Source organism: Exophiala bonariae (genome assembly GCF_035927105.1).
Source record: "Exophiala bonariae strain CCFEE 5792 chromosome Unknown scaffold_39, whole genome shotgun sequence".
Classification (NCBI taxonomy): domain Eukaryota; kingdom Fungi; phylum Ascomycota; class Eurotiomycetes; order Chaetothyriales; family Herpotrichiellaceae; genus Exophiala; species Exophiala bonariae.
In genome coordinates, this window is record NW_027042514.1 from 136,573 (window position 1) to 163,810 (window position 27,238).

The 27,238-nt window shown below is 48.9% G+C and overlaps 10 protein-coding genes across 10 annotated transcripts; 5 read left to right on the forward strand and 5 right to left on the reverse strand.

Moving 5' to 3' along the window:
- Window positions 1-396: 396 nt before the first annotated feature.
- Window positions 397-3,522, reverse strand: LTR84_009491 (uncharacterized protein; the record flags this gene model as incomplete). Its single annotated transcript, XM_064853031.1, has 1 exon — window positions 397-3,522. One exon carries the CDS (start codon window positions 3,520-3,522, stop codon window positions 397-399), a length of 3,126 nt encoding a protein of 1,041 aa, XP_064700794.1.
- A 778-nt stretch (window positions 3,523-4,300) lies between these two features.
- Window positions 4,301-5,223, forward strand: LTR84_009492 (uncharacterized protein; the record flags this gene model as incomplete). The annotated part of the gene is made up of 2 exons (XM_064853032.1): window positions 4,301-4,360; window positions 4,420-5,223. The coding sequence occupies 2 exons, from the start codon at window positions 4,301-4,303 to the stop codon at window positions 5,221-5,223; spliced, it is 864 nt and encodes a 287-aa protein (XP_064700795.1).
- Window positions 5,224-6,636: 1,413 nt separating this feature from the next.
- LTR84_009493 (uncharacterized protein) lies at window positions 6,637-10,568 on the forward strand (the record flags this gene model as incomplete). The annotated part of the gene is made up of 3 exons (XM_064853033.1): window positions 6,637-6,639; window positions 6,701-10,046; window positions 10,114-10,568. 3 exons carry the CDS (start codon window positions 6,637-6,639, stop codon window positions 10,566-10,568), a joined length of 3,804 nt encoding a protein of 1,267 aa, XP_064700796.1.
- Window positions 10,569-11,965: 1,397 nt separating this feature from the next.
- LTR84_009494 (uncharacterized protein) lies at window positions 11,966-13,199 on the forward strand (the record flags this gene model as incomplete). Its single annotated transcript, XM_064853034.1, has 3 exons — window positions 11,966-12,353; window positions 12,471-12,604; window positions 12,693-13,199. 3 exons carry the CDS (start codon window positions 11,966-11,968, stop codon window positions 13,197-13,199), a joined length of 1,029 nt encoding a protein of 342 aa, XP_064700797.1.
- Window positions 13,200-13,784: 585 nt separating this feature from the next.
- On the reverse strand, window positions 13,785-14,416 carry LTR84_009495 (uncharacterized protein; the record flags this gene model as incomplete). Its single annotated transcript, XM_064853035.1, has 3 exons — window positions 13,785-13,929; window positions 13,989-14,209; window positions 14,273-14,416. 3 exons carry the CDS (start codon window positions 14,414-14,416, stop codon window positions 13,785-13,787), a joined length of 510 nt encoding a protein of 169 aa, XP_064700798.1.
- Window positions 14,417-15,230: 814 nt separating this feature from the next.
- On the reverse strand, window positions 15,231-15,953 carry LTR84_009496 (uncharacterized protein; the record flags this gene model as incomplete). Its single annotated transcript, XM_064853036.1, has 1 exon — window positions 15,231-15,953. One exon carries the CDS (start codon window positions 15,951-15,953, stop codon window positions 15,231-15,233), a length of 723 nt encoding a protein of 240 aa, XP_064700799.1.
- A 1,361-nt stretch (window positions 15,954-17,314) lies between these two features.
- LTR84_009497 (uncharacterized protein) lies at window positions 17,315-18,160 on the forward strand (the record flags this gene model as incomplete). Its single annotated transcript, XM_064853037.1, has 1 exon — window positions 17,315-18,160. One exon carries the CDS (start codon window positions 17,315-17,317, stop codon window positions 18,158-18,160), a length of 846 nt encoding a protein of 281 aa, XP_064700800.1.
- Window positions 18,161-18,397: 237 nt separating this feature from the next.
- LTR84_009498 (uncharacterized protein) lies at window positions 18,398-20,627 on the reverse strand (the record flags this gene model as incomplete). Its single annotated transcript, XM_064853038.1, has 2 exons — window positions 18,398-20,556; window positions 20,615-20,627. 2 exons carry the CDS (start codon window positions 20,625-20,627, stop codon window positions 18,398-18,400), a joined length of 2,172 nt encoding a protein of 723 aa, XP_064700801.1.
- Window positions 20,628-21,660: 1,033 nt separating this feature from the next.
- On the forward strand, window positions 21,661-24,585 carry LTR84_009499 (uncharacterized protein; the record flags this gene model as incomplete). Its single annotated transcript, XM_064853039.1, has 2 exons — window positions 21,661-22,064; window positions 22,122-24,585. 2 exons carry the CDS (start codon window positions 21,661-21,663, stop codon window positions 24,583-24,585), a joined length of 2,868 nt encoding a protein of 955 aa, XP_064700802.1.
- A 343-nt stretch (window positions 24,586-24,928) lies between these two features.
- LTR84_009500 (uncharacterized protein) lies at window positions 24,929-25,387 on the reverse strand (the record flags this gene model as incomplete). The annotated part of the gene is made up of 1 exon (XM_064853040.1): window positions 24,929-25,387. The coding sequence occupies one exon, from the start codon at window positions 25,385-25,387 to the stop codon at window positions 24,929-24,931; it is 459 nt and encodes a 152-aa protein (XP_064700803.1).
- Window positions 25,388-27,238: the final 1,851 nt, after the last annotated feature.

The window sequence follows — 27,238 nt, forward strand, 5'->3', positions numbered from 1 at the left end:
AGAATATTGGCAGTTCGTGTGGATAGCACCCAGAGCGTTGTCCTATCGAAAACTTAGTAATCCTGTGAAGTATTGTGGATAAGAGCGACCTCGGATACAATAGTGATTCCGTTTTTGCCGTCGACGTCTTTTGCGGCTGGCATGGCGCAATCCAAGGACTTGTGCTAAAAACCATCTGACTCGAATCACCACAACAATATGTAGCACCAAAACTGATCATATTTGGTTTGTCATGCCTTATCACTGTCCAGAGAACTAGAATACCAATCCGAAAAAACTTATGCTGCCGTAACTCATGCATGCTGTGATTCCGTGACCAAAACGAACCATACAACCAAACACCAGGACACCCACGCTTTAGTAGCCCATGATTGAGGCTACCTCAAAAGAAAGCATTCAATCCCTCATCTGCTTCAACTGCCCTTCTCCATCACCACCAGGGCGACCAACCGTCACCCATTGCAACTTGATCTTGGATTCACCCATCCTTTCTTGTAGTCCACTCCAACCCAATCTCTCCTCTCCCATCCGACCCAAGCCACCTTCTTTGATCCAACATCCGGCGACAGCACGAATCCATGACAACTTCTCCTTGACTTCATTGGTCCTGACAATTTCCATGTCAACGCGCCCCAATCTGTCAAGTAGAATATCCTCGAGCGGGGAGCACATGGTGCTTCTTCGCTCCAATGCTTCTCCACTCGCCATTCCAAGATTGGCCAGATTCGATGCATCAGTCGACAGGAGATAGACGAAGTCCACCATGTATTTTTCGTCCCCACTCTCATCTCTCTTTTGATAAATCGAAACCTTGGTATGGTCTGGGAAGTTGAATTGCAGACCACCATCCACAAATCGCCATACACCTACATTTCCAACTCGCTGGTAGAAATGCACCAGAATCTTCGGCTTCTCCTCTGGTTTGGTCGTACTGGGAGTTTGTTTGTTCATATACTTTCCAAACTTGTCCAGAAGTACGATTTCTTTCATCCGCTCAGCTTCGCTACCCACCAGACTTCCCTGAATGGCTTCTAGAGCTGCAAGTTGATCTGGGTAGGTATCAAAGTCCAATTGGAACTCACTGGCTGGCACATCTAACCGCTTCATGTTCTTCTCATAGTCTGTCTGCTCATAGAACTCAATATTATGAGCATTAGGGCCCTGAGGAACGAATTGATAGTCCAGACCTCTGGCCCGTCTCATAGTGTGCTGACTTCCATTTCGAACGACGACACAAGTGCTCGCTCGCACATTGTCATCTGACGATCTTAGGATCATTCCCACACTACCATCACTTAACGTATACGCAATTCCATGGCGTGTTGAGTAGTCCACCCATTTGTCGACTCTGGGGTATGTTGTGGCTCGTTGCGTGGCCCGACTCCGATATGCAGATCGTGGCCTTCGGAGAGTATCACTGGGAGCTCGATTATCCAGTGCCTGGGTCAACGTTCGGAGAGAATTGAGCACGTCTGCATTGCCAGTTTTGCTGACCAACTCATAGGGATCATTCGTTGCTATTATTCTGCCATGAGCTTCGGAAGAAGAAAGATGAACTTCTGGACCAGATTTGGAAGCTGCTCGATGCCTAATAGAGAGTTTGGTATGCGCGAGATCGAGTTTAGTCTCTTGGTTTGGCATTTTCCGTCCATTGCCGGTTGTTGATTGAAGAATACGACCCATGATGTCTGCAGAAGATGATGACGATACTGGTCGTGTGGTTGCATTATCAACTGCCACGATGGATCTGACTGATCTCATGCTTGAATTATTCTTAAGACCAATTTGGGTGGAGGATACCATTTTCTTCACTCGGCGATTTTCAACTTTCTCAACATCTGCTTCAATCTCCTTTGCAAGTGCTTCGATCGTGTTGGGTACCGTGGTTGATCTAGGCAAAGTCTTCGAGGTCGTGGACAGTGTCTCTTTCGTAACAGTAGTCCTGGTAGCGCGGATTGTGGCTGCTCTCAATGGTCGTTGATTGAGAAGTGCTTGAGGCGGAACCTCAGACATGACCTGGTCCCTTGTTGGAAGTTCTTCAATTGGCCTCTTTTCCACTCTTCGAGAAACAGGAGCAGGCAGGGCTTGCTGCCTCTGCTGGGCCGCAAAGCTTTGGAAGGGTTTGGAAGTCGAGATGGTTCCGCTGATGGGAGCCTTGATACTAGCAATGTCGAGTCCTTCGACTTCAGACTTTGTTTGTACAATGGAACTGACGGATCTTCCTGGCAACAAGATTTGGTCCTTCCGTTTTCCTACTCGAGTAGGCAAGAGAGGCTGTTGTTGATGTGCAGCCCAATATGCATGTGCCTGCGTGAATTGCTTGTAAAGAATTCCAGAGGGCAGTGGAATGGATGGGGCACATCCCTCCCTATTTTCGATTTCAATTTCAATCAGTGCGGATATGTTAGCTCCAACACCGACACCAGGGCGAAGGCGACCGTCTGAGCCGGTACCCACGCCGCACTCGCGACATATTCGAGAATGACTAATACCTGAGCCAGGTTTCACTCTATCTCCTCGTGGATCCGCATTCTCAAGCCATGCTGGGGTCATCTTCAGACAGGAAAGGTCAAGCTGATCAGCAATAGAACCCATGGTGAAGAATTCATGATCAACTAGCTGGTCCATATCTGGTCTCTCGGCTGAATTGAGATTGAGGCAAGAAGCGACAAAATCCTTGGCTTGTTGGGGAATGTAATTCTTGCTATCGATTTTCCACTCGTATTCCAGAGTCTTGAGTTTGGAATAGATTTCTTGTTGTGTCTTTGATTGGAAGGGTGGAGTGCCCATTAACATGGCATAGCAAATCACTCCGACGGCCCAAGTATCGACTTTGTTGTCATGGCCTCGACTGCCTGACTTACTCAAAATCTCCGGCGCAATGTAGTTGGGAGTACCACAAAGGGTGGTTCTACGATCCTGCTCATCTGCCATGACAGCAGCCAGACCAAAGTCGCCAATCTTGAGATTCATGCGTTGATCAATGAAGATGTTGCCCATTTTTAGATCTCGGTGGATGACGGATCTCTTGTGAAGATATTTGACCCCCCCACATATTTGTACCATGTATCGTCGAACTTCCGGGAGACTCAGGCATGAACGTGCTTTGACCATTTCAGTCAAGCTTCCATTGGGGCACAGCTCCAGAACCACGTAGGTATGATCCTCAATGGTGAAAGCACGGAGAAACTCGACAATATTCGGGTGGTGCATCTTCGCATGAATTTGTAGTTCAGTTCGAAACTTTTCCATCATTTTCTTCTGTTCGACCTTTGCTTTGACAACCTTCAGTGCGAGGACTTCGGATGATCGCTTTGATTTCCCTTCAAAGCAAACGGCAAAACCTCCCTTGCCTAGCTTCTTGCCTATCAGATAGGTTTCAGGGGAAGCTCCAGGCTCAGTAATTGTGGTGGGAGGCCTCCATTTGTCGTCGATGCGATCAGGATTGCTGGGCTTCTCTTGAGGTTTGGGATTGGTGGCTACCTTGGGTTTCTTGATGATTGGCTTTGGTGGAGGAGCCATTGGAAGATTTCCGGATCGAGGAGAGAGCACCTCCATTTGTAAAGGATGTGTGCGTATGTGTAGTCTGTATGGCTACTGCGAGGAAGGAGAGGACCGGATTGAGTGCGCTTGCAGGATTGAGGACATGGAAGCAGTGCGAAGACCAAAGCAAATTTTTCTCAGGATGGTATACAGTGAGTACGACAAAACATAAGACGACAAGTTGATGGTATGTCGAGAGGCTAAGAGGCCGTTTCAAGAAGCAGAAGTGACGAACTTGAAGTGGCATAATTGATGTATCCTAGGATGGAAAGCCGTAAACATACAACCGAAAAGGGTTTAGTGCAAATGGTTGGGCTGTGTAGTTCATGTTGGAGATTTGGAGTCGTCGCTGGTTGAGAGCCGCACCACACACGCTGCTATTTAGGCTTCACCACGCCCGAAACTCGAGGAACAAGGCAGCAGGAATACCGCCTAGGTTACCCCCAGAAAGCTTGACACCCCCCACTTGACCACGCCTGACTATTAATGTGGTTAGGCCTAAGGTGCCTGCAGTCACAACGAGGCTGCACAGCAAGAAAATGGCTCAGCTTACCGGTTGACGAACACGGAGTCCCCCATTGAACTTGCACAAATACTTCTGCACATATCGATTCTGCAAAGATACACCATACACTGTCTCTATCTGTTAGGACCCGCGGGAGAGTTACACAAGAACGCTCCGCTGACTGTGCACCGTTGAATCGGTTCTCCCTGAAAATGTACTGGACAAGTCCATAGCCATTAGGTCACCCTCGGAATGTCTCTTGCTCTCAAATTCACCTCTCTCGCAGTCCGCACACTTTCCAAACCCATAGCTGTGAGTCGATATTTCGCTCGCTGATGTTATAGCTTGGCATTCTAACTGTTGTGTTCCAGAATTTCATCAAACGTCAAGCCCGCGAGCATGAAGGATTCCGTCGGACATGTATTTCGTTTGCCCAGTCTCTCCACCGGATTGACATGAGATGGAGGTTGGGTTTGTTGCAAGATGCTGCCGCAGTCGAGCGACAGGCTGCCAAAGAGGCTGCAGCAGAGGCAGCCAAGAAGCATAAACACAGTCAAATACCTACAGTGAAGACCGAAACACAGGCAAAAGCAGAAGAGGAGGCTGCTGCGAAAGCTGCCAAAGAAGCATCTGAACCACCCAAGCCACGACCCCGACCTAAGATCAGGCCACTCTCCGAGGCGAAAGCTATTGAGTCCGGTGCGACATTCATCAGTGAGACATTTCTGTTCAGTGTGGCAGCGGGTCTTCTGCTGTTCGAATCGTGGAGGTCACGGAGAAAAGAATCCAATCGACGAGATGATGTGGCAGAAAGACTTAATGACCTGGAAGAGTCGGAAAACGCTGCTCGCCGGGCTCTGGTTGAGCTTGAGCGGGAGGTGTTACGCCTTCGAGCCAAAGAAGGCAGTTCAAAGTCACAGAATTTAAAGAATGTAAGAATATTACCCAAGGAAATCTACGAGGAGAAGGAGGAAAAGGAGGAGCCTACAGGGATATTTGCCCGTCTCTCGGCGTGGGTGTCTACGAACAAAGCAGACGGTGAAGCAAAAGAAGTGATAGAGGCCAATGACCCAGGACCAGCGGAAAAGATTTTGGTGGAATCTGACAAGGCGTTGGCCGAAAAGCGGAAGCATGCAGCAGAGGCAGCTGCTCATGAGGAAGGAGCCAAACGGTGAGAAAAACTGCATAAAGGATCGTCTTACACTACTAGAAATCCAGGGGCATCGTGCCTTCTGTTTGGCCACAGCTAGTCGGCGTCTGGATGGCCATTCAGTTATATCAATATCTCGACTCTGTACATTGTTTTCTTTCAAGATACCCGACTCCGAGTCTAAATGTCACAATATGAACACGAACACAAACATGATCTCTGCAAAGTTTTCCGCATGTCTCAAAAGCAAAAGCCAATGGTTGAGATTAGAGCCTGTTCTTGCTGGAGCTTCTGCAATGCGTTTCCAAGAGTCATCTTCGACATCGTTTGATCTAGCTATTGCTCTCCTACCACAGACTGACAATTCTCCAACCTTGCATTGTTTTCTGGTCTGGCTGTCAGAATCAGACACTGATCTTGTTCAGATGACGGAGGAGTCAAAAACAGGAACGCCATCGAAAGACCATCGTCTCATTCTGTTGGTGAATGACAGTGAGGATGATGCACCGGGCGTGCAACTGGTATCAAAATACTCCCAGCTACAGGCCAGGTATGAGTGAATCCAATAACTCATGTCGACCACATTCTGAGGAAATGGGCAGCCAAATACAGCAAGCATCAATGCCACCCATTGTCATAGTTTCAGCAATGAACAAGCTTGTATGGACCATTCAGAGATATTGTGCGGAATTGGCCCATCAGACGGGCCCAAGTCGACGTGATATTCCATCAGCTACGAGTGTCGTGAGTTTTGCTACATCTACAGGCCCAAGACAGCCACTTTCAGAGCATGATGCAAAGGTGTTGACACAGCTGTTCCCTTCGATCCGCCGACTGGAAGAAGGGACCAGAACAGACCACGGAAGGAAGGCCATCAGGGAATACTTTGATCCGGCAAAGGAACAGGACCTGATGGACTTTTGGCTGGATGAATGGATTGGATGAGGGTCATCAATTAAGCTCTTGCACCGTCATTTGCTTGCGTGGAAAGAGGGCCCCAGCCACAATCAAAGTGCCACCAAGTGGCGGGGCAAGGATGGGTTTCCCGGATTAACTTGTCGCCTGGAAGTTGCGGTGCAGTGGTCGTTAGTCACCCGCCGCATTCCGTTCAACTGCCACTGCCACTGCCAGCTAAATATGTCATATCAGGCCCCAATTAAAACAATCGAGGTTAGTACCTCATACTCCAGAAGTTACTGAATAAACGCCGGCGCAGCAGGGTAATACGTGCCACTGCACCACTTGCAATCTACTGCTGTGGGCTTTCAATTCACAATCCAGAACTCACAATTGTTTCTTCTTTCTCCCCTCCCACAGAAACAACCTCGTCTCTTACTGTGCAACCGTACTTGTCCTCTCCTCTTCCGTTTTCCTGACCCCTCCTTGCTCAATCTCCCGCTGCGCTGCGCACGCATGTCCTAATCAATCGCACATTATCATGGTCGGTACCACCACTCACCCTCGCGAAACATGAAACATTCTCACTCACATTCCACCTACAGGGTCAAACAAAACGCCGTGAAGGCAAGTCGTCTCGCGCACCCAAATCCTCCCTCTTCGGCGGTGGCAGGTCCGGAGGAGGTGATGCTGGTCAGACTCAAATCAAGAAGGCCACCTTCGAAATCACAAAGAAGAAAGAGGTCGGTGTCTCGGATCTCACCTTACTGAGCAAAGTCTCCAATGAAGCCATCAACGACAACTTGAAAAAGCGTTTTGAACATGGCGAAATCTACACCTACATTGGCCATGTCTTGGTCTCGGTCAATCCCTTCCGAGATTTGGGTATCTATACCGATCAAGTTCTGGATTCTTATCGAGGCAGGAACCGACTCGAAGTTCCTCCTCATGTCTTTGCTGTCGCAGAATCCTCTTATTACAACATGAAAGCCTACAAGGAAAACCAGTGTGTTATCATTTCTGGTGAGTCGGGCGCAGGCAAAACAGAGGCCGCCAAACGCCTCATGCAGTATATTGCAAGTGTTTCGGGCGGGTCAGACTCGAGGATTCAGAGGACAAAGGACATGGTTCTTGCAACCAACCCTCTCCTCGAATCCTTTGGCAACGCCAAAACCCTTCGAAACAACAATTCCTCCCGCTTTGGTAAGTACCTCGAGCTCGAATTCAACGAGACTGGTGAGCCTGTGGGGGCCAAAATCACAAACTACCTACTAGAAAAATCCCGAGTCGTTGGCCAGATCACCAACGAGCGAAATTTCCACATCTTTTACCAATTCACAAAGGCTGCTCCAAAAGAATACCGTGACAATTTTGGCATTCAAACGCCTCAGTCATATGTCTACACAAGCAAGTCCAAATGTTTCGATGTCCCGGGCATTGACGATGCCAGTGAATTCAAAGATACTCTGGAGGCTATGCGGATTATTGGCCTGACCAAGCCTGAGCAAGACAACATCTTCCGAATGCTAGCCGCCATTCTGTGGGTTGGAAATGTCACCTTTAGGGAGAATGACCAGGGTGGTGTCGACATCGCTGATCAGTCCGTTGTTGACTTCGTGGCCTATCTCCTCGAGGTCGACTCCGCTCATGTCAACAAAGCCTTGACCATCAGAATTGTAGAAACCGCTCGTGGTGGTGGTCGCCGAGGCTCAATATATGAAAGCCCCTTGAATCCCACCCAGGCCATTGCCGTACGAGATGCTTTGGCAAAAGCCATCTACTTCAACCTTTTTGATTGGATTGTTGCACGTACAAACGTTTCTTTACGATCACAAGGTGTGGTGAAAAACACCGTAGGGATTTTGGATATCTATGGATTCGAAATATTCGAAAAGAACTCTTTCGAACAACTCTGTATCAACTACGTCAACGAGAAATTGCAGCAGATTTTCATTCAGCTGACCCTGAAGACAGAGCAAGAAGAATATGCTCGCGAAGAAATTCAATGGACCCCCATCAAATATTTTGATAACAAGGTGGTGTGTTCCTTGATTGAAGACAAGAAACCACCAGGTGTCTTTGCAGCCCTCAATGACGCTTGTGCCACAGCTCATGCGGATTCTGGCGCAGCAGATCAAACCTTTGTTGGTCGGCTCAATTTCTTGTCAAATAACCCGAATTTCGAGGCTCGGCAAGGGCAATTCATCATCAAGCATTATGCTGGTGATGTGAGTTACCAAGTGGCGGGTATGACCGATAAGAACAAAGATCAACTTCTTAAAGACCTGCTCAATTTGGTCGGTGAAAGCTCGAATACTTTCGTGCATGAAATATTCCCCAATCAGGTCGACCAGGATGACAAACGCCGTCCTCCAACTGCTGGTGACAAGATCAAATTCTCCGCAAATGAACTGGTGGATACTCTCATGCAAGCACAACCATCATACATCCGAACAATCAAACCCAACGAGAACAAATCGCCCAAGGAGTATAACGAGCCCAACGTCATGCATCAGATCAAATATCTTGGTCTTCAAGAAAACGTCCGCATTCGAAGAGCTGGTTTCGCTTATCGTCAAACATTTGACAAATTTGTTGAGAGATTCGCACTTCTATCCCCTCGACTTTCCTACGCTGGAGAATACACCTATACAGGAGATGTCAAGACTGCTTCAAAAATCATTTTCAAAGACACCAGTATTCCAGAAGAAGAATTCCAGATGGGTGTAACTAAGGCCTTTATCAAAACTCCCGAAACTCTATTTGGTCTTGAGCATATGCGAGATCGCTATTGGCACAACATGGCTGTCCGTATTCAAAGAGCCTGGAGAAATTATCTCAGATACCGGGCTGAAGCAGCGACTAGGATCCAAAGGTTCTGGCGCAAGTCCAAAGTGGGTGTCAAGGAGATCGAATTTCGAGACCAAGGCCATAGATTACTGGGCGGCCGAAAAGAACGTCGCAGATACAGTTTACTTGGGTCAAGACGCTTTTATGGTGACTATCTGGGACTCAATATGCCTGGTGGGCAGGGCAGAGTTCTCCGAGACTCTATCAACCTCAATCCACAAGAAAGAGCCGTCTTTTCTGCTCGATGTGAGTTGTTGGTCACAAAGTTTGGAAGATCCTCCAAACCAATGCCCCGAATTCTGGTTCTCACAAACAAATCAATATACATCATCGTCCAGACTGTCATCAACAATCAGCTTCAAATTTCATCCGAGAGGACAATACCCATCGGTGCAGTCAAGTATATCTCCACCTCGAGTATGCGAGATGATTGGTTTGCTCTAGGTGTTGGATCTCCTCAAGAGCCTGATCCACTGATCAATTGTGTTTTCAAGTCGGAATTTTTCCTTCAGTTCAAGACCGTTGCTGTTGGTGGAATGAACTTGAAGATCGGCCCGACCATAGAATTCAACAAGAAACCCGGAAAACCAGCAACCATCAAAGTCCAAAAGGACCCTGCTGTACCACGAGACGATGTCTACAAGTCTGGCGTAATACACGTTCCGAACGGAGAATCACCAAACTCAGTTTCAAGGCCTACTCCCCGAGGCAAAGCAATTGCTAAACCCATTACAAGTGGGAAATTGCTCCGACCTGGTGGACCTGGAGGTCAACCATCTAAGACACAAAGTCGTCGCCCAACACCCGCCGCTCGACCTGTACCTGCACAAACTCCCTTGGCAGCTCGTCCTGTTCCTGCTACACGCCCAGTCCCACAACCTACGAATGGAGTGGCTTCTCACACCAGTCAACCAGCAGCATCTATACCACGTGGAGGCCCTCCTGCACCACCACCGCCGCCGCCACCGCCTGCGGCGGCTCCGGCTGCCGTACCGTCTAAACCCCAAGCCAAGGTCAAATTCGATTTCAACTCTCCCAATGGCAACGAACTGTCCATCAAAGCTGGACAAGTCGTAGAGATCGTACGGAAAGAAGACAATGGTAAGCTACTCTCTCTTCTCAAGATATTATGTACCTCTTTTCCCAGTACTAAATCCCCTCTCAACAGGATGGTGGCTCTGCCGCAATGCACAAACCGACCAACAAGGATGGACGCCATCCGCGTACGTCGAAGAAATCGAACAATCCCGCGCTGCACCACCACCTCCTCCGCCCCCGCCAGCTGCACCACCGCGTGCGATCCCCACGCCCTCTGTCATGGTTAACGGCGCCTCAAACCCCGGAGCGACCGCAACAACACGCGCGAAGCCCACCCCTCCCGCTCCACCGGCGAAACGCCCCGCTCCAGCCACAGGCCGCAAACCGGGTGTTTCTCCCGCCCGAGACAGCGGCATGAGTCTCGGCACCGGTGGCAGTGGTCGGGATTCTGGCCGCTCCACGCCGAACAGTATTGGCGGCGGCAGTCTTGCGGGTGGCCTTGCTGAGGCACTACGCGCGAGGCAGAGTGCCATGAGTGGGAGTGGGAATCTGAAGAATGCCAAAGATGACGATGATGATTGGTAAATGGATCAAATGGAGGTTGATAGAAGAGGGCTACAGGCGAAGAAAGTGAGTTAGGATAGGTGGGACACTGGGGCGGGTAGATGTCTATATGTGGCAATCGGGGAAAAGCTTTGCTCGTCTGGCCTTCTTATGGGTACGTGATTAACGGCATGCAGAGATACCTATGTGCCTAGGCAAGCCAACCTAGATGCCCAAACGAAACGAATGAAACGACTGTTTTCTTGGTTTTTTCTCCCTTCTCTCTCTTTTTTTTTCTACTTCTACTTCAACTTTCGCTATCATCATCGCTACCATCCCGACTGTCAGTGATCGATCCGAAGCCCCAGTCAGTCAGTCAGTCAGTCAGTGATGACGGTCCTTTTTCGGTTCGGTTCATTTTCTTCAACCGCGTACTCGGATTTTTACTAGGGCGAGTCCCAGATCATATGTGACTTCTGACAGCTCCATTCCTGGATATCTACGACGATGAGTCTACTTTTCGAGCCTCGCTCTCTTTCTTGGAGTTTCCCCTCTTGCTGGTGTCTTTCTGATTCCGTGACGGTGGGTGGCGCACGTATGTCGATGTGGATGTATGTATATATATATTGGGGGGGAAGAGTATGCTCGCTTGAACCGGACTGGGAATTTTCGATAAATTATCAGGGGATTGTTGATTTCGTTGCTTTTTCCCAAGATGTCGTAGAATGGATACTTGGTTAGGCTACTTAAGCAGATTGAGTGGCCCAGTGTCTACGGTGACACTAATTGAGGCGCATACACACCGAGCCCCCAAAGTATTTAGGCGTCGGGTCTTCATTCCTGGGCAGTAGCCGAACAGCATAGGCATATTCTAACGAGGCGGGAAATTGGTCATCGCCATCATGAACGTCATGCCACCCCTCCGTATCCGAGTCTCAGTACCAGACTTGATGCGCATTGTTGCGAATGTGGCCCCTCTATGGGACTATACAATGATGTCTAGCTAATGTCGGCTAAATGTCGTCGATGTACGACCCCGTATGGGTCATTCGCGGCTGAATTCAGTGGTTGTTTCCCCCTCACAGGCCAAGGATGGTCTCCAAAAGGACCACCGGGGTGCCTTGGGGCCCCGAGTGATTCATTCAGTGATTCGTCTCAGATTCTTCGTCAGGAGTATATGAGAACCCCGAGGGGTAAGACGGATTGATTGTGGTCTGAAATATGCAATTGGCTGAGAGACCGTACTTCTCAGCGTCAGTTTGACCATTTATTATTTCCCCTCCGCTCTCCTTTCGTGAACTCTCCTTTCGGCGTCGAATCTGCTGAAGAAACTACCACAAGGCTCGCTACTCCTTTTTTCCTCGCTTAATTGACTTTGAGTAGCATTGTTAGCCAAGGGTACCTCTGTGATTCCATTTCTCAAACCCAAAGAGCTCAAGATGGCAAGCAGCGGGAAGAAATATAAAGTGCTTTCTCCATCAGACGTGGAACATTTCCTTACCCATGGGTTCGTCCGAATTGAAGGGTGCTTCACCAACGAGGACGCAGAGAAATGGACTGAAGATGTCTGGCTCCGGCTAGGGATGTCACCTACCGACAAGACAACATGGTCCCGCGAAAGAACCAACATGCCTAGTCATCAGGCTCTAAAAGTCAGTGACTTTGCACCAAAAGCTTGGGATGCCATTTGCGATGTGGTAGGTGGAGAGGATAAGGTGACTGAGAAAAGTAAGATGTGGAAGGACTCATTTATCGTAAATCTTGGGACAGCGGAAAACGAAGGCAAACAGTTTGATCCTCGGGATCTAGATCAATGGCACGTCGATGGTAAGATAACGATCCCCGTTTATGAGCCTTTGATCTCGTGCATCAGTGCTGGTTTCCCAAAGTTGCCTGACTAAGAAAAATTCGCTGGGTATTCTGTCTTTGACTGACGATATCAAGGTGATTTCTTCATCCATTTCCTCGATTCGCCAGAGCAAGGTTTACTAGTCATCCCGTTGTTCACAGACATTCTGCCGAACGGCGGTGGCACCTGGATTTGTTCTGAAGGAGGATCGAGAATCGGTAAATGGTTGGTGAGTGGAATAGTTCTTGAGGACTTGCTAGATTTTGAGATCTAGACATGCTTCACATATATGCCAGTTTCTCACTAATTGAATGCAGTATGACCACCCAGACGGAGTCGATCCACGTATGAACCCCGTTGGTATCCCTGAGTCAGAAAAATACGAACACCTCGCATTCTTCAATCAGACGGTCCAAAAGTGCGCCCCGGAATCATTTCACGAGATGACTGGAAAGGTGGGCGACGTTATTCTGCTGCATCCGTTGATGCTGCATTCGGCATCGAAGAATGGACTGCGAAATATCCGTATAATCACCAATCCACCCGTGTCGCTCCTCGAGCCATTCAAGTTTGACCGCGGTTCAAACGAGGATGATTACAGCCTTGTCGAGTTGAAGACGATCAAAGATCTCGGAGGCATGGACAAATTAAAAGGATGGAAAATCACCGGAGAGAGGAAAGAGGTTATTCCTCCCAGAGTTCAAATACAGGCCAAGATGATGGAGGAAGAGAATAGGAGATTAAGGGAAAGCGGGCGTCAATATCTCGACAGGGCAAAGGCAGAAGGAGAGGCGGTCAGATCGCACCCGGTCGCCGCTGCTTGAACAAATTCAAGGAATGCCACCGGCCATGCGACTGCCAGTATTGAGAGATTGGATTGGTAGCATTTTGGCAGGCACTATGCCCTTAAGGACAATTTGCATACAGTAAGACTTGGAGTATTGATTTGGGTTGCTGTTCGTTGTTGCTCCTTTTAACTTGCTTCTGAACGGCGTCATTGCCGTTGGAGTATACGATATTGCTCCTGCCGGTGGAAAAGTACTACCCAAACGATAGACTGTCCTCTGAGCCGCGTTTATCGGAGTCAATTGTGCTTTTCCCCATTGATCTAAACCCAATGAAGGAGTTTCATCTCAAGATGCGATGTATGGTAAAAGATTGAATAACTGTTTCTACGGGGGTAGAAGCGCCTAATATAAGTTAATCTAATCCAACTCCGATACTATACATGGCATCGCTAATCCAGCACGGCTCACACCCACGGTCTGTCCCGAAAACAAGCCGACCACTCCACAAGCTGAGCGAAATACTTTTATACTCATCGAGCCACTATCTGCATGCCAATTGAACCATCTCTGTTTTCAGCCAAAGTGGACTTCAAGCAGAAACACACCCGACTTCGATCAGCCTTAAACCCGGCGATTTGCGAGCTCATCCATCGAGTGTTCCCTCTGACCAGTACTTGGAGCCTTTCTAGAGATCTCCTTCCACTGTCGTGATCTCGAGCCACGAAACTCGAAGAACGACAATATCGCCATGTATAGTGCAATGATTCTGTAGGGACGCCTCATGTTAGAACTGAGCTAAAATCGAAGTAAGACTGGCTAACTCACGTCATGACGACTGCAATTGCAACGGTGACCCAACCCAGTGTGCATCCAACGCCCACACAAATTTGAAGCTGCGCTTGTAGCACAAGAAACACGACAGCAGCCCAAAAGACCACTTCCAGTGCATTGAGGATGGCATACGCCTTCAGGCTACGCCATTTCTTGAACCGCGCAACATGCTCCGTGAGGATTTGGTAGAAGATTATGATCATGGACTTGCCACCCTAAAGCAAGGAGAACCCTTGTCAGCTTTAGATCTTGAAGAGGTCAATGGGAATGGAACTGACCATGCCCAAAGCAATAGTATTGGCACGAGTTCTTGGCTGGCCCTTCAGAAACATTCGTGGTGCAGATACACCTATGATTATGTGAATCAAGATGATTTGAATGATGTGAACCTTGAGCTTGTATCGAGGGTCGAAAATTCCCATTGTGGCTGTCGTGTTCTGCTCGTTATCAATTCGTTCGCAATGAATTGCTGGCTTCTATGGTTGAATGGGCTGAAGAGAGAATACATATCAAGCGATGGGTCGTCGACTTTCTTAAGTATATTCATCTTGTGCTCGACGGGTTGCAAGCCCAACGGCCGACCTGTATTACAACAGTCATCATGGTTGCACAGGTAGCATCTCTGTTTTTCACAAACATGCAATCGTCCCTGCCAAGCACGGTCACTTCTGTGTCCAAGTATAGTTCCTTTCTGTGAAGGTTTCGGATCGATACGCGAATCTACGCGTAAGTTCAGAAGGCTGCAACTTTTCTCAAGGCTGAAGGCTGAATAATGGGGTTAGAGTTGATGATTTGAACCTTTCATTGGGCCGTGTAGATATGCCAAGCCCTTTTCAATTCTTGAACACGAACACGAACACGACCTCGGAAGGCATCAACTCCAACACGAGCCTGGAAAGCCGGGCATTGACGCTACCGACACGGACCTGCATTATCTTGCGGTTGTCGGATGTCTCTTGTTATGCTTGTCCATTAGAAGCATATTGCCCAGGTAAGTCAATGCACGCAAATCATTGCTGATCAAGGGAAAGTATGCCCTTTTTTGAACCCCGGGTGCCCCCAAGATTCTCGGCCCTTTTCTGACATCAGTATTCTCCCAACTTTGCGGGCAAATGCTCGACGGAATCTTTGACTTGAGGCCACTCATCTCCGGAGATCTGTTTCTTTGTCCTGCGGTGTCGTGTTGTCAGCGTTGAAGAAGGGAGTGTCCTTCTGCCACTCCTACATCATAAACACTCATTCCTCCATCAGCCTCAGAGGATAGTCCAGCCATCTATCCCATCGCTTGCCTAGGTACGATCGTATATGCCGCAGCAAGCGTCTCCCAGCGTCACCAATGACCCAAGATTGATTTCGACGGTGGAGCAGGAGGGCGAAGTAAGCCAAGAATACCAGAGCTTCTGGTCGCCTCTGATCAAGCAAGTCAGTGTAGGCTTCGGAAGCGACCACCAACCAAGCAAAAACTTGATGTGTCGAAGATGCAGACGTGCCGAATGCGTTTTCGCTATCGAAATATGTCTGCAAACTTTCCAGGGAATCGCAGTACACACCCATAGAAGCTTCGCTGATATCTGCTTCGTCTATCATTTTCTGAAGGTGGTCACATTCCTGTGATGACGGTTTTGGGGTGTTCTGCTGCTGATCAGCGTTCAAGATGATCGCACCTAGCTCGGTCTGGACGAGTGTGTTCCACCAGGTCCGTATAACGACGTTGATCCCTCGAAGCATTCGGATACACCCTAGGAGCCTGTCAAGAAAAACACTCAAGTCATCATCTATCGAGGTGAATATGTCCCAGAAGGCATGCAAAGCTATGAGGTGAGAAAATAGAAGCACATCCAAGCAATTTGCTTCGTTGACACTTTTCAGGACTTGGTTGAACTCGGCGAGCGCACAAATTTGTTGACTGGAGGCGATTTCACGGTAAAATGTCGCCTTCTCTGGTCTTTTCAGGCTCATATGGCAGGCGGAAAAGGCCACTATCTCAGCAAGAAGACAATGCTGTCCAAAGGCTCGCTCTGTCACTATTCGCCGATAAATATCGACATGACTTGGATTTATAGCAATAGTTTGACAGGTGTCGACCGTGAAGCAATAGAATAGCTCGACATGGTGAACATTGACTGCCGAGTCAGAACTCGACTGAACCGTGTGCCGATTCAAGTTGATAGCCGTATCAGTAGGGGAGTGAGTAGCACTGCCAGTGCGTGCTGACAGCACCGCAGTTGCATCATCCGCCACTTGATGTATTGGCGGGTCCGACTGTCCTTCGGGAGGGCCTGGAAAGGAACATGTGCGCTGAGAAATAATACATTTCCGACAAACAGGGCGGCCTTCGTCACACTTGAGATGCCGGCGCTTGCACTCGATGCAACCTGCACGAGATTTCGTGTGGCTCTTACGAGCCATCAGAGATAGACTGCTAGCTCCACCTTATCGGTCAGGACATGATGGTGTTTCGGGCGCGGTGAAGTAGTTGCGGCACATGGTCTTTGGTTGTTGCCTGAGCTGAGACTTTGCAAGGCTGGGGCTGATCCGCAATTAAGCTTTATGTCAAACCTTGGCACTCGTCCAACTCCCAACTTCGACATTGTTGACCTTCACCTAATCACCTCGCTAGATAGACCTTGCATCAGGAAGCATTGAGTCGGTAGTACGGAGATAGTCGTATATGGTACAATGGTGGTCGAGATGGGTGTGCGGTCAAGACGCGGCTGATGTCCAGATCACAGCCAACGACGTCGGAACCGGGCACCCACCGAGACTGCCTCAGTTACGACGCCAAGTTCCTTAGATACCTACCTAGGCACCTGGAGAGGCACACGGCTTCCACGGGCGCCGAATGCTCCCACCAGAGAACTCCGTTTCTGATCTTCGTTCACAAAATTGTCCATTTCATCTCTTCGAGCCGGATAGCCTAGTCCCCGGCTTTAATGCCATTCGTTCACGTACGTCGTATGATGCGGATTCAGAGTTTAAATACTCAAATGGTGGACGCCTGGCAACCGCGCCACACCTTGGACTTGCTCTAAATGGTGTAGCAATCGGTAAGAATAAGTGCGGGTTTATGGCCCTAGCCAAGGAACTGTCGTGGGTATAACAGTCAGAAAAGAGTTTTCAATGACTGGTTCCATGCCATGGTGGCTGATATTAGATAATTGCGGCAGGTACCAGTCATAGGTACCACAACGTGCGTACGGAATAAGACATCTCAACAGACCGTGAAAACCGCTTTCTGGACGTCAGAAGTATCAATAAACAAAGAACAACTTGAGCCTTGACTAGCCCGGTCCAGTACAGCACCACCTCAATCTACCAAAATGCTGCAAATTTACACAGCAACGCAACTACTAGCTCCCACCTCAAGAGACATATACGATGAGGTGGTCGAGGTCATAAGTCTTTCCTTCGCCAAGGACCCCGGCACCAGATGGCTATTTCAACACCTCACAGAGGAACAATACATGACCGCCGTTCCACACTACTTCCAGTTCCTCCTGCAAGCAGCTCTACAAGTAGGCGCGTTCGTCGTCGTGAGCAGAGAAGATGCACCGGGGCAGTCGTCAACGACGCCAACCTCCAGCAACCACCACAGCAAGATCCAGGCCGTTGCGGTCGTGATCCCACCCAGCGGCAACGCCGGGATGAACTCGAGCATGAACGCCCTACGCGCCGGCTTCTTCGGACTCGTATGGCACTGTGGAGTCCGCATGATCTGGACACTGCTGACGCAGCTCCTGCCCGCGATGGAAGCGCTGGAGAAGCGTCTGCATCCCAACGGTGCAGAGCGCCACCACCATTTCACGCTGCTGGCGCTGGCGGCCCGCCCGGAGATGCAGGGCAAGGGTCTCGGGAAGACGCTGTTGATCGAGTTGCAGCGGATTGTGTCTGAAGCTGCGGGAAAGACGGTGTTTGGGCAGGCTGCGGCCGAGGTGGACAGTGGAAAGGAGCGTCAAGCCGCCGGGAGCAGTCGTGGTCCCGCGCCGCTTTACCTGGAAGCGAGTACGCCTTCGAGTAAGCGCTTGTATGAACGCGTTGGGTTTGTCGCACGCGATACGCTGGTCTATGGGACACTGGATGAGCAGGCTGGGAAAGACCTGGTTATTAAAGAGGATGGAGAGGTGGTTGGAGGGCGGATGTTTGCTATGTTTTGGTCACCTCCTTGATTTGTAGGTGCCAGGGTGAGAAACAGCGATCGAAGAGAATGTCATTGCTCATTTTTCTAGTTTGACCTGCTCGTGCGTTCCATTCTGCAGATGGGATCTGTCACACAACTGATGAATTTCCTTTCTGCTCAGAGCATGTGCTCTGGTAGGACCTTATACTCTCGACAACATCACATAGAATGCTCATCTACTATCTTGACTAGCAGATCCACGATGGTACTAAGAACTTGCTCTTGGTCAGGTGTATGAAGCCCAAAAAGGGAAGCCGTCCTCCGCCTTATCAAGCACCATGGTACCATTGGGCAACATTAAGACACTGCCGACGTTTCCAACGACGAGCGTGGCGTTGTTGAAATCCCGAACAGTCCCATCCCACCACTCAATGCACCATGAAACACCAAACTCGTCGAGACAGGGCTTTGCATACTTGAATTGGCAATGGCAGAAATTGTTGCAGTAGGTGATGCCAGAATCTGAATGAGTCGAGGTCCGCATAACCTGTATCTTTTCATCGCAGAAATAGCCACGTTCGGGTGTGCTGCAGTAGGAGGGGCCTTGTCGACTATTCCCGCAGTTGAGGGTATATTGATCTACTGTCTGGCTGGGGACACCTTTAGGTGGAGCAGTGTTGGTCGACTTAGTGCTGGCTTCAGAATCGTCTTCTAGGAGCATCTGTGGATGTTGGCATAGGCAAGACTTGTCGCAGTCAGTGTCCGATTCACCATGCTGGATCTTCCCGTTGCTGTGGCAGTTGTAGCCCCGGAAACGTTGGCAATATGTAGTGATGTTGTAGTCACTTATGCAACTGAGGGTATAGTCGATCTCGGCAGCTGTACGATGCAAAGCTTCAGCGCCTTCGTTTGCCAATGAGTTGGATCTCTTGACCTTAATTGAATCATCTGCTGAGTCCACTGCAACATCCAAAGCCTTTGCATCACGGTCGGCCCATGTGTGCACCTCAAAATGAACACAGTGACAATGGTCGTAACATCGAGGATACTTGTCCCAGTGGTTGGGAGTCACTGGTGTGAAACCTAACGCACCAGTAGGTGAAACATTTGCGCAGTAGAACCCCTCATTTTGGCAGAACTCGACTAGGCGTATATCGATTTCCGAGTCGTAAGCATTGAGGGTATGGATACAATAATAGACTGATACACCTGTCCGTATGTAATTGGGGACTGATGGGTCTGCCCTGGGTTCTAACAGAACTTGGCCACCATTCACCTTGTTCTGAAATTCGACTCGTTGATGATTGCCAATGCAGTGACATCCTGCCGCACATTGATCGATCGACTCTGAATCTGTAAGAAGAGACGACTTGGCGTACCCGTCTTCCATATGGAGGGAACAGTAGTAGTCATGTTCCACGCAGAATTCGGTCAATACTGTGTCGAGACTACCGTTTGTTTCACACATGACAGGGAGATCTCCGGACGGAAGAGACTCAGAAGGCGAAGCGAACGGGATATCAGACGTGGTTGATGTGCCGTTGCGTGTCTGGTTGAAATCCAAGGTCGCACCCAAGGTTTCGGCTGCATTTGAAAGACCTTCATCGTCTCCCAAGGCAACGAGACAAGTCGAAACCCAGCGCTGATTCTTGAAGCAGCTGGCAACAGCACCCAGGTTGACACAGCCACAAATAGCTTCGCAGTAGACATCTATTTGCTTTCTTCCAACTACGCCATTTGCGTTGCATGAGTATGCGTATGGATTGTTTCTGCACTGTCTGGTCCAATCTGACTCAATGCAGACGAGAGCATAGTTGTGATAGACTCGTGGAAACAGGCTGTTGGGCATATTGGACCAAGCAAGCTCCTGATCATGCTCCACCAAGTCGAGTGCTTTGAGCTCCGGATCTTGTGTCGGGGCTTTGGCCTCTGGAGTTAGATTGTCAGTCGGCGTGCGCAGTGCTTCACTTGAGAGTGCTCTAGAATCATTGCCACCTTGATCATTTTCACCACCAGGTACATCAAAGAAGCAACGTCCGTGAATGTAAATACAGTCAGGGACGGGGTGTCCTCTCTTGCATTCGCATGCCCAGCCGCACATGATTTGCTCCTCACCAGATTTGGTGAGAATGTATTGACCGCAATAATAGCCATAGAGACGCTGCTCACAGAACTGGACAGACATCTTGTTATCTCCAGCACAAGTCATGTACCATTCATCATTGCTGTTATCTGCTGCTCCATCCTCACGAGCCTCGCGAGCTTTGAGGTCATGATCAAAGGCAGCTGGAGTGAATGGGGCAACAGTTGACACTGTCAGTGGCGTTGTGGGTTGAGCGACGGACGCATCTGTAACGGACTCGAGATTGTCGAAAGGAATGGCATTTATTGCGTAAGCCAGGAGAACAAGAAGAGGGATTGCTGCTTTCAGGGCAGAGAGCAGACCTGGAAACAATATTGTTATTGCTGCCGGAAGAGTCAGATTGTTGAGGGAGAGACATACCCTTGAGACCCATGGTGAAATTTGGCAAGCACAGAGGTGAGTGATAGGATAGCACGTGTGGCTTTCGATGAAAAGCACAACGTTTTGATGGTAGAGGTTCTGAATGAAAGTGGTGTGGAAGAGAAAGAACGAAGGAGGGGAGGGAATGGTGAGCAAGATGGATGGATGATGGACAGCAAGTGGTGAATGAGAATGTTAGAGCCACTGCAGCAGTGGTGAAGGAGATATGTCACTGTCGCTGCCTCAGAGAGAGCCTGCTTCTTGATCTGTGAAATACTTCACTCACTTACACTAGGAAAGCATTCGTAGTACCATCATGCTAGGTGCCCGCCCAGACACCAAATCCCAACGGTAAAAGCACCTCATCCAGATGAGCATATAAATGACGCTTTTTCTTCAACATGAGCAATCTCATTGAGTGCAGAAACCATGTTTTGTTACCGAGGTACTCGTTATACTGAAACGGACGCTTCCAAGAGCCCCGCCGGTGCTGCACTTGTCTTCTTCAACCTGCTTGACTTCCTATGTGGGCAATGCTGGTCAATTCTCCCGGGTAACAGTCTGAAAAGAAGTGTCATTCAGATCATATCGTACAGTTCACCTTGCTTGGGACTTAGTTGGCCCTGTCGTCTTCAGAAACTACCTACCTACTTTAGGTGTGGTTTCCGGACTCGCTGCAGACCGACAAACTCGAAAACCCGGAGGCTCGTTGCCCATATAATTGCCACAATTAAGCGGCAGAACTCTCTTCAAATCACAGAGAATGCAATGTTTTAAGGAGTCTCTCGTGTCTAACACAGACTTTCGATTAATGATGATGGAAGGTTGATGTCGTCATGAGGATAACTTTGAAAATCGCGGCTCCCACGCGTCATGACGCGAAAGTGACACGTTCAATGCTTGGCGAAATGCGTCACTATTTCAGAAATAGGATACCAGGCGAGGACTGTGCTACCCCCTACAAGACATCGATCAATACCTACATAGTCGGTTGGTAGCACAGCAATGCGCAGGATGCCTCTTCAGGATCCGCAACATTGTCCATCATGCCAATTGAGGCTTTACCAGCAAGCACCAGCAGAATCATTGGATCCACCCTTGTGCTCAACGATGCAAAATCGGTGGTAAAAGAGCTCATCGACAATGCACTTGATGCTCGCGCTACCACAATCAATGTCGAAATCTCCCAGAATACCTTGGATCTCATCCAAGTAAAGGACAATGGCATCGGCATCGGCGTCCAGGACAGGCAGCTCCTTTGTAAAAGAGGCTGTACCTCAAAGATTCGATCACTCCAAGACCTGAGCCGTCTTGGAGGTTCCTTTCTTGGATTCCGTGGAGAGGCTCTTGCAAGTATAGCTGAGCTAAGCAAGACTGTGACGGTCACAACTCGGGTTGATGGCGAGATAGTTGGCTCGTCTTTGACATTTGGCTCTTCAGAAATGTTGAGGTAGGTCGGGGCATTTCTATTTTCCTCAAGTGATTGGTCATGACTCGAGTCCACCAGTTCTTCATCCGCATCTCATCCAGTCGGAACAACCTTTCGTGTACAAGGTTTTCTCCACAATATCCCTGTAAGAAAACAGACGGCTTTGAAGAGTACAACAAAGACATTGCAAGCCATCAAGACTCTCCTACATTCCTTTGCGTTCGCCCGGCCCAATGTCAGATTCTCACTGAAAGTCCTGAAAGCCAAAAATGATAAGTGTAATTGGACATACGCCCCTAGCCCAAAAGACTCACTAGTGGAAGTGGCATCGAAGATTGTTGGACAGGACATCGCTTCGGCATGTGATTGTCATCAGATGTGTTCGGATGACATTGAGGGACTTGAAAAGAGTTGGTCAATTGAAACGTTGATTGCCTCACCAAGTGCAGGTAACATACCCTCCATAGTACCAATGCCCATGCTGAGTTCGCTAGACTTATCCAAGATACGCAACGCGACGCAGTATGTCTCAGTTGACGGCCGGTCAATGACACCAGATCGTGGTACCATCAAGGAGCTTGTCAAGCTGTACAGGCAAAAGCTGCAAGCCTCCCATGAGTCCTCGGGAAATACATCAATATCAAGACCATTCCTGTGCCTGAAGATCAAATGCCCTCCTGAGAGTTATGATGTGAATGTGGAGCCAGCAAAGGATGAGGTTCTGTTCTTCTACCCTGCTGTACTTCGCTCGATGCTGGAAAAGCTGTTTGAAGGAGTCTACCCAATTCACGAGGGGCATGAAACAGATTGTCAGCCTTCTACTGAAGCTTCGCAAGGTCAAACTCTTTCAACCGGGCTCGATCACAGTGCGTCACAAAATGGCAAACACAGTATCGTTGAGCCACAAGAATATCACCACGACGATGCCAGGAGCTCCGCCCCTGAGGACGATGATCTCCTGTCAAATATTGCAATTTCAAATCCTTTCACAATCGCAGCGATGACTTCCAGAGTATTGCCGAAGAAAATGAATATCACCGGTACACAACTCAATACTCCTTTCGCTGCAACTCCAAGATCTCAAGACAACGACGAATGCTACGAGACAGCCGCAAGCGCAACTCGGTCTCATCGAACTCCTCTTGGCCAGAATATCCATCTGCCATCTCCTATCTCTTCATCTGATGACGGGAGCCCGCATCAGAACCCGGGTCCACCCCTTAGACGTCGCACGGCGGTCGCCATCAAGCAAAGGACTGGACCGGCTACAGAATCCAACGAACCTGTCATTGCTGAAAATTCACTACTCAAGACCTGGTTAACACCTCAGACTCAACAGCGTCGGCCTGTTAACCTTGAGGACCACACGACGGAATCCCCTTCCAGATCCGATGGGCTCAGGAGTCTAGAACGGCTACCAGTGTCAGAAATGAATGACTTGTTCCCAACTGCCATAAATTCAACTTCTGCATTGAAATGGGGTCCAGGATCCAGGCCATTCCGTCCGCCTCTCAAATCCTCGTCCAAAGGTCAAAAGTCCGCTCTTATCGTACCGGCCTTGTCTTCGACTTCTCAAGATGAGTTCGGTCCTCTTCCATCCTCAATGGCTCCAGCTGTGGCAGATGATACCCTTCGGCCTAGGCCAACTTTTCGAAGATTGTCAAATGAAATGTCACCCCAGCGGCCGGCCGAGTCTCAAAGGTTATTTTACGAAACATCATCAACGGTCGAATTGCCTACGAACACAGAATTAGAAGAGATTTTGGACTTTGAGTACAGGAAGAAGGCTGCCATTGCTCAGCACCGTCGTCAAGTCGCCAAGTTCCCTTCGAGATCAATCAATGATGTCTTGAAATCTCGAATGGGCGGAAACAAATCGTCTCAAGCTGTTGACTTGAGCACGTCTGTCAAGACATCTAGTGGAAGATCTGAGTACTCCATTATTGAAGAAGATGCGTTCGCCGCAAGATTCGGTGACACAGATCAAACTCCGCCCAGCATAGACAAATTCTCCTCCCACCAGAGCCGCTTCCCAGCAGTAGCCAAAGAACTATCTCGCTCTCATCCCAATCTTACTCAAGTCTCGTTGGTTGATTCACCTCCACCTGTCCAAGGACGCGTCATCTCTCCTCATAACTTCCCAGACATCCCAGCACGTTCCTTTCGAGAGGACGACCCACGTGCCTATTACATCCGACAGCAAAAAAGAGGTAGTCCTTCCAAACTCTACCGAACCAAATCTGCAAAATTACCCCTTGAGACGATCCCCGCAGATATGATGACCATATACTTACGTCAATCTGTGGACGCATTCCGCAGACCACAAACCAGTCGAACACTTGTACAATGTCTATCGAAGTATGATCAATATATCATTGATGGACAAATCACTTATGCTGATCTTGTGGAGGCTTCGTTGCCCATGGGTTGGCAAGATACTGTTCGAGAGCTAGTCCAGCAAAATCATGGCGACCCAGATAGCCATGATCTAGGGATGATGATAGACGAGGTTGAGATCAGCATTCCGACCCATGCTTGTTAGGACTTTTTGTCGACTTCTATTTTCTCAGACTGTTTTATTTTGGCACTTTATGACGGCGGCGTATTTGAATGATACTAGACTTTGATTGAAGTTTTCACGGGATGCTGTGTGATCGGAGCTCACATCAGATGAATTGCAACCAGCAACTAGATATGGAACGATGTCAAATGAGCGTTTGTGATTGCTTTAGCGAAGAGGTTCGAGACCTGGTGGCACGTTATATCCCTTGATTATTACTACAAGACGTGGCAATGCCCATTGATAAAACATTGACCCAAACACTCAAATGACCAGCCATCGTTGCACATGAGACATAGCCCTCTCATTGCCCTCTCCCAAGGATTCACTTCTCTCCATCCGCATCAAGCTCCTTCCTCGCCCTCGTCACGACCCCTTCCAACAAAGCCACCGCGTCCTTCTCCCTCCCCACCGGCACAAACAAATGATCATGGTAAAACGCACTGACAGGATTACAGCTAATACCACTCTCCGCAAGTTCCCTGGTCAACACAGCCAGGAACCCCACGGCCTCGAGGCTCGAATGCACGGCGCACGTGATCAAACGACATTCGTACTGGTACGGGAATTGGTGATATTTCCGGGCGTTCTCGAGCGGCGCGATGATGGTGATGCCCTCGGAGTCGGCTTCGCGGAACGTCATGATTGCAGATTCGAGAGGAAAGGGGTATGGTGGCTTGAATTGGGTGGTGGGGATGGTGAGGAAGACGTAGGTTGTCGGGGAGAGTGTGAGGGTTAGGGTTGAGATGAGGGCCGTGAGCGATGTTTCGCCTATGGGTGCCATGGAGATGTGATTTATGGACGATCGATACTTGATTATTGAAGATGTACTACAGCATGGAATCATCAGAATACCGGTCAGAATTCTGCAGGCTTGGAGCTGATGTCGTTGGAGACAAGGCTGCGCCTTGTGCTCTGCGAGGCACCCAATCAAACTTAGACGGCATCTTGCGGACAACTACGAGTAGCAATCTTGCTCCCACAAATTAAAATCTCTTCGAGCTCCAATGCATTGCATGGCAACTACTTGACTCCTACTGCCTAGTGGTTGTATCTGAAACTTCTTGGAATTCTTGACGTCTAATTTGTACTAGTTGATATGTAATGTTACCGTAAGTTGCATGACAGGCTTCCCATACCTTGCACTGTTTGTACCAAGACTGAGGAACGTGGCTGTTTTCGTAGGGGCGCAAGAGAACAGGAGTAGAGTTACTAGTTGTTATCGCACAGACACACCTTGTGATAGGATATTTAGCCTCATTAGCTCCAGATCAATCTTTGTCGAACGAGAAGGGCATGTGGACTTGCACTTTACACCGAGCATCACCCTCCGCGAGTACTTCATCCTCCAGTCATTCACATGACGTGGTGGTCTTCTTGACAACGGCCTCCAACTCCCTACTACTAAATCTCCCATTCGCTTGCAGGACATCTTTCGTGCGCCCGTACCAGTTACTTGAAAGGCGTTTCGGATTAAAAACCTTTCTCGAGAGCTGCAAATATGCAGACTGACAGTCGTCCAGTGACATTCGAAGGCGACGAGAATTATAGCAATTAACCTTTGAGTCGCAATTGGTAAGAGACCCTACCTAATAGATGGATGGAGAGAGAACAGACCCCCCAGTACTGGTCCCGCCAATCATATTGAATACTTCCCAAGGTTGAAGTTCCTGGGCGCGATCTTTGTTCAACTCCTTCATGATGTCCTTCAAGATTAGGAAGGGCGATAAGCCTCGAGTGCCTCCTCCATCTATGAACAGAACAATCAGTAACGATATTTCCACTCGCAACATTTCCCATTACTCACCCAAGGACAACAATCTCAACGGCGGTAAGTTATTAGTGTCCATATTTACGGCCTGTTGTTGGTTGAGAATCGAGAAAATGGAAAGAAATACTAGACGATGATGAGAAATGGAGAAGTGGTTCGCGGCTACCGCAGTAGTTTGTAATCGTTGCCCTGTGCAGTGGTTGTTTTCTCATAACCAGCAGGACATGCTTCTGGGAATGTGTTTCAAACCTGGTAACGCGCCATCTTTGCAATTGGGAAGCTGGAGGCTTCCCCTGAGATAGTCTGAGTTTGGGTTCTGCGGGTGCCCGTTGGTAGTAGGAAGGTACAAAAAGTCTCTGATTCTTTATGATATTGCTGTGTAGATAGGCACAATCTCATCCATAACTCAGCCGAAAGAATGCATCGTTATCACTTGAGGCAGCAGTAACATCAGACTAAGATGAGTCGGCCAGCTAGTATCAGCGATCGGAGCGTTCAGGATGAGGACCTGTGGACATTATTCATCTGAGTATGAGGCACTAATTAATGAAAGGAGGAATAATTTGTGGTTCGTAGGTAGCCTGGTTGAAGTTAAGCACGATTTCCAACTCGAGCCACGTGATCAATCATGTGACCATATGCAGTCTGTACTATCTCAGGGCGGCGTCGTTCTCATCTCGATTTAGGCCTCACTAGTAGGCCAGATTCCCCGATTTATCTGTGGAGGCCTCCATCTACATAGTAGGCTTTGGACTTTGGAGAAGGTCCTAGGAGAATCAGCGAGCGAGTGTTAAGATTCAAAGATCATACTCACGTCCGATACGTTAACATGGTCAATACCCCAACCCACATGCAACGATAGGT